At 24.1% G+C, this 6,698-nt stretch overlaps 1 protein-coding gene across 1 annotated transcript in view; it reads right to left on the bottom strand.

Moving 5' to 3' along the window:
- Positions 1 to 4,649, bottom strand: part of LOC114184308 (probable leucine-rich repeat receptor-like serine/threonine-protein kinase At3g14840) — a 28,728-nt gene extending 24,079 nt beyond the window's left edge. Inside the window, exons 1-2 of the mRNA XM_028071605.1 lie at positions 4,326 to 4,649; positions 4,065 to 4,236 (exon numbers count right to left, since the gene is read on the bottom strand). Coding sequence (XP_027927406.1) covers positions 4,065 to 4,236; positions 4,326 to 4,431 — 278 coding nt within the window. The 5' untranslated portion in view covers positions 4,432 to 4,649. The remainder of the gene's footprint in view (positions 1 to 4,064; positions 4,237 to 4,325) is intronic.
- Between the last annotated feature and the right edge of the window lie 2,049 nt (positions 4,650 to 6,698).

A 6,698-nucleotide genomic window follows, 5' to 3' on the forward strand; every position in this document is an offset into this window, starting at 1 on the left:
AACCTTAGTTGAAAGTCGTGTCAATTTGAGCCCAACCAAATGTCAAATTGAGTGAACCTTAGCCAAAGGTCCAACTGAGTCGAGGGCTTAAGGTCAATCGAGGTGGATAAGGTTGAAAAATCAAACTGATATAAAGTTGGGGATGAGACATCCCCGATAAAGACTAAGTAGAGTTGGCTTAAGCCAAAGGTTGAATAAAGTCTATCCTAACTAAAAGTTGAGTCTAATGGGTCTTGGCTGAAAGCCTAGCCAAATGGAACTTTGTTGAAGGCCTAGTCGAGTGTAGGGCTAGGGTTGGGCAAAAATAACCTAACTACACTGAATTATAGTTAATTGAACTGTATTAAACTAGAACTAACTGAACTATTAATAGGAAAAATAAACTATACTATTTATTAGTTTAAGTTTTGAAAAACTGAACTCATAACAGTTAATTACTCTCATAAGTGCACTGAACTCTTCCTTCATTTTTTTTAGTATTGTAAGTGGAACTGATTTCTATTACCCACAACAGCCCAATGGTCGTGTAACACATGCTTTAGCATAAACTGAATATTTTTTTTTACAATATTATCCAAATTTATTTTTCATATACCTAACCAATCCACCGTCTAAATTACAATGGATTATTTACCACCCGAATTTAGCTATTTTGTTCTTTTCCATCAATTTAGAATTTGGTTTGGTATATGTGAATTTTAAATGGATTTTTCTTTTTTCTAGTTTAATATTATTAAATTTTAATTTTCATATTTTGTAAGAATAATACTTTTTATTTTTAAAGAAATTGATATTTGGAAATAGTAATATTCTTTCACAAATTGATTTTGATTAATACATTATTTTACGTATATTTAATTTATTGTGTTGATGTTTTAATCGATTAATTAAGTTGTCAAGGAATAGAATAATTATAGAAGAATATAAATATGAGTATACTCTAACTATAAATAAATGAATTCAACAACAATAATAATATGCAAGTAATAGTAATATATTTTTAAAAGGATGTTTATAAAATAATTACCGCTGTTAGCGAGAATTCAAATTTATTTACAAAGTAAATATAATAAAATTAAATTTTATTTATATAAAATTAATAATACACTTACAAATATATAAATATGATATATTTAGAAACAAAATTGTAAATATATTATGTTTTTAAGAAAAAATGTAAAAATATAAATTTAAGTCATATTTTTATATTTAGCTTTCGATTTAATTAAGGTAAAAAATAGTGCATTTTAGTACAAAATTAGTACAATTCAATTCAAATTCAAAAATAGTACGGTTCGGATAAAAAATAGTGTAGTTCAATTCAAAATTAGTGCAATTTAATTCAAAAAAGGTTAAAAAATAGTACAATTTAATTCAAAAAAGGTTAAAAAATAGTGCAATTTAATTCAAAAGTAGTGCATTGCAGTTCAAAAATAATGCAATTCAGTTCAAAAATAGTACATTTTGGAAAATAGTTCTGTTTATAGCAGTCGAATTCAGTTTATATTATACGTAAACCAATTATAATTTATAAAAAATATAATTTTAGTTTTTTGTCTTATAAATATTTTACAAGAAAATTATTTACACATATCATTTTTTTAACCTTTCCGATAATTTGTTATGGTAGCTTGAATATATATATATATATATATATATATATATATATCATTGCAAATTAGTTAGTCCCTTCTTTATATCTCACCTTTGTTCCATAAAAACAGATAGGACTGTTACTAAAATCTTTTATATTAAGTGATTTTTTTTTTGTAAACCTTTAAAAATAATTTGTAATAGAAAACTTTTTTATCAATTTTTATAATAATTTTAATTGATAAATAATTTTTTTTAGATAGTTATATTTTATAAAATTTGTAAATATTTTTTATAAAATTTTTGTGAAAAATATTTTATATAAAATATTTCATAAAGAAATGGGTAACAATTTCTTACGATTTTTTTTTATAACAACAGATGAAAAAAATTTTAAAACAAAATTTACAAAAAATATAAATTCTTTTAGTAATTCATAATTTAATTCACATAACATTTGTAGTGTAATAAGTTTGGTCTATCTCGTATAACTATAGTTTTAAATCTCTCTGGATAAATTTAGAAAAGTGGAAAAAAAAAATAGTGTTTTTTAATCTTTTTAGATTCAAATTTGATTATTTTACAAAAAGAAATAAGAATTTACTACAATGATTAGAAATGAAAGAGTAATAGAAGACTAATTTATTATTAACTACACAAGGAAAGAGATTTATAGCAAAAATATATTAAAGTAAACTATAAAAGAAAATCTAATAAATAAATAAATAAATAAATAAAATATTTAATAATATTCCGATACAAACAATGCTGTACAATAATAAAAATTAAAAACATTTAAATAATGTGGACAACGGCGGACCTACTCGATGAGAGGAGAGTCACGGCTCCCCAAAAATTTTGAAATTTATTTTTTATATATATTTATTTATTTTTTTAAATTATATTTATATATTATTTATATTAAGTTTATATTATGAAAAATTATAATAAAAGATAAAATAAAAAGTTTAATGGAGATATTAATTTATAAAAGATATTAGAATTTTTTTTCTATCTATAAGAACTTTCCATAATGTAAATTATTATGAAAATGTGTGAAAAGAAATAAATACAAAGAAATAGATTAGAAAATAGAGATTGAGGAACACATAGATTGAGATTGAAGTATACATTCTCGGATGATCTCTCACATATCAAGGTTAGTATCTTATTATAATTTATATATGTTAAATTTACGATTCTTTTTAGGATGTTTCTCCCAAATTAAGTTTATTCCAAATGAGTATAAACCCTAATTTTGATTTTAGAGATTGTTTGATGAGATTTGTATGAACCTTAATTATAATTTTTTCCAAATTATTATAACCCTTAATTATGAAATTTAGGGATTTTATGTTTTCAACTACCTATGGTAAATTTTTTTAGTTTTGAATTTATATAGTGTTGCTTATTTAATTAAAGTTATGTGAATTTTGTTATGTTTTTCATTGTGATAATTGTGATTTGTGAATACAAATTTTCTTTTTCTAAATATGTGAGAGGTGATAAATTTATATTAGAAAGATTATGATAAAGAGTAAAAGAATTGGTTTTTTGTTGGAAAGGGGAAGGTTTGTAATAAAAATGAAAAAAAAAGCATCTACATTAACTAAACTTAAGAAATTTCAAGAGAACCAAGAATTCAAGATAATAAAAAACAAATATCTAAATTTTCTAGGGTTACATATAATGAATTTAATAATTCATTAGAACACGATCCGGAAAAATATCCTCACATTTGACAATGGCCACCAAATCAAATTGATGAGGTACGAAGGGCTTATCAAAATGGTATTCATGGTTTATATCACGATATAATAGCATGATATAATAACGAATGATAGTCATATTTTTTTGAATTCTACTATTATGTGTGCTTGTTTTAAGCTGAAGAAATGAAGAGAAAAAAAAATTTAACTAAAAAAAATTATATGTAACAAATTTAATTTGATGCCTCTAAATTTTTTGTCCAAGTTCCGCCGGATGGGAGTGGTCAGTAGGACCATCAGACTCAAATATCCCATCTTTCCTATCACTATGCATACAGAAGACTTTTGGGACTGAATTGAGCACCATTCTTTACTATATTAACTGGAGAATACCAAAACTAATCTACCCTTAATTACAGTTATAGATTACACGGAGCTATAAAATAAAAGTCGGTTTGAAAGAATGATGAGAGAAATTATAGTTTTATTCCTATTATGTAGCAAAAACAGTCTTCTTCTTAATAAGAGTAAACCAAGATGAACTCCAATTGAAAGACCACAAGTGTTGATAGAAACTCATTCACCTATGAGTCTTACTCAGTTTACAAAATGAGCTTCGGAAGAAGGGTTGAGTTCAACTTTTTTAGACCAAAAGTTATATCCAGTCTAACATGTGTTGGTCCAAAAGTAATTATAATTTTCTTTAAAAAATAAACTTGAAATGTTCAGAGGAATGGGAATACCTTAAATAAAGAAACTTACATTGAAACAACATGGCAGTAGGTGTCGGTGGGGATAGAACAATTGCATCTGACATAGTTGGCTTTGTCTTTCTCCATAGTTACACTCCACGGAGGTTTATTACTGCATGGATCTATGGTTGTGTCCCAATTCTTATTACCAAGGGTGTTGCCTATATCTTTCAGAGCTTCCACTGTTCATAACCAAATTTCAAGGGGCTATTATCAGCAAAGGGTTTCTTCATTATCTTCCAAACTATATTTATATATAAAAATATGGTACCTTCAGCTGGGTCAGTGGTATTTTGACCAAAGGCAAGCGATGTGAAGCATGGCAGAAGCAGTGAAAGGAAGAGAAGCTGAGAGGGAGTCATCTTCTTCATGCTCATTCACTACACAATTAGGAATAGTGGAAAACAAGTTCAGATGAGTTGCAAATGATCAAGTTTTAAGGTAGATAATGCATGGAGTATTTGTGTTTGCAATTTCAGAGAGAAAGTAGTTTCATTGTATTTTCGGTAATGAAAAGCAAAGTGAAGAAATTGACTTCTGAAATATTAGTAGGAGTAATCAAAGAAGACCACGTAAGATGAAGCTACTGTTGTTGTTATCTGTATTTTTGATGAGAAAAGAAAAGTGAAAATTTTAAACCATGAGAGTTCAAGCTGAGGTATTAGATACTTGGAAAAGGTCCAAAAAAAATAGAAGGGGAAAGAATTTAAATCCATTAAAAATATTTAAATCTCATCTTAAATAAATTTCTTTATGTACATTTATAAAAATATAAAAAATTATAAAATAAAACTATTTTGAGATAAATTAAATTTTTAAGAAATATACATATTTATTTTTGAAGTGTTTGTTAAGAAAAATATCTATACTCATTCAGAAAGAGTCAAAGTCTACCCAGTCGTCTAATATATTTTCCATGCAATTATTGGAGTGCATTTATTTGATGAAAGTGGCATTGGGGAATGGAAAAAGAAGATACCAAAGACTTTTCCACAAACAATCTGAGACTGTTATAGAGCAACTTTAAAACTAGGTTTGAGTCACCTTTTTCATGGATCACTGTTACACACAAGTTAGATTTTTTTACACGCTAATTAAGATTTGTACTTATAGACACACCTGCTTACTTAAGTAAACTGAACAGAGTAATAAAAGACAAAAAAAAAATATGCTGTGGAGGGATTTTTTTACACATATATAGCACAGTTTCGTTTTTTTTTTATAAATATTACATATATAACATGATTTTGATTTGCAGGTGCGAATTCGATTTCTAGGAATCCGAATTTGAGCATGTCATAGTTCATTTTATTTTTTTTTGTCGGTCAGAATTCGGTCTCCAAAAATTCAAATTCTGATATGGATTTTTTATTTTGTTTTTTTTCATTTTTTTTAAAATAATTAAAATTAGGATATTTGAATTTTTGTTAAAGAAATAGATTTAAGTGTTATTATTTTATTTGTTTTTTCAAAAAATTGTGGAATTAGAGGTTCAAAATTATAATTTGTTTTTTTAATTTTTTTAATTAAAAAAATATATTCAAAATAAATTTCTTATTTTATATTAAGTTATTTTAGCTAATTTGGAAATATATGAAAGTAAATGCAATTTATTTATTTTTGAATTTGTTGAGTTAATTTTTTTTTTTCAAAAAATGATTTAGTATTGTGTATTAAGTTATTTTAGATATTATTTGGAAAAATATGAAAGTAAATGTAATTAAATTTTTTATTGAATTTCTTGAATTAAGAAAATAATTTAAAAATAGATTTAGTATTGCATATTAAGTTATTTTAGGTGTAATGTGGAAATATAAAAGTCAATTTAATTTAAAAATAGATTTAGTATTAATTTTTTTAATAGATGTTTATAAATATTGAAATTATAGTTTTCTTTTAATTTTTGGTGATTTTTAAAAATTGTATATTAAAATGTTAAAAAAAATAATTTGATTTGGTATATTTAGTTTTTTTATATGGTAAGAATTTTTGTTGTAGTAATTTGTAATGTAGCAATGTTTTTTTAAAACAAATAAATTTCAAAATATAGATTCATTAAAAAATTGTTAAGCAATATTATTTTAAAAATAAAGGCAACGAATATTGACTATATTTATTAAACCTAAAATTATATTGAAAGCAATTGTAATTAAAAAAGTTAAAAAAGAAAGTAGAAAAAAGGTTATAAATATATTTAATAAAATATAATTATGTGCAAGAAGTGAAAAAAAAAACATTGCAAATTTGTAAAAAATAATTTTAAAATGAAAGAAATTACTAAAATAATTTAAAACCATTTCATTATTGTATTTTAATTAATTTGTTTTTGGTTTATGTAAAATAAATAACAACAAAAGATAATAATAAAAGGGAATAAGTATGTTTTTCGTCCCTGTACTTTCATACGAAAATGGAATTGGTCGCTCTTTAATTAGAACTTCGTACAAAAAATATCTTTATACTTTTAAAATGTTTGGAATCCATCCTCCATCTCAGACGATGTTAAGTGATTGATAATGTGTCTAACGGAGTTGGTAATGTGGATATAAGTAAATGACACATGTTAATTAAAATTTAAAATACTAAATAACTTAAAAATCAAATAATTTTTTAATTAAAGTTTAAAATAAGAACAACCTCTTAA

The sequence above is a fragment of the Vigna unguiculata genome, chromosome 5, assembly GCF_004118075.2.
Source record: "Vigna unguiculata cultivar IT97K-499-35 chromosome 5, ASM411807v1, whole genome shotgun sequence".
Taxonomy (NCBI): domain Eukaryota; kingdom Viridiplantae; phylum Streptophyta; class Magnoliopsida; order Fabales; family Fabaceae; genus Vigna; species Vigna unguiculata.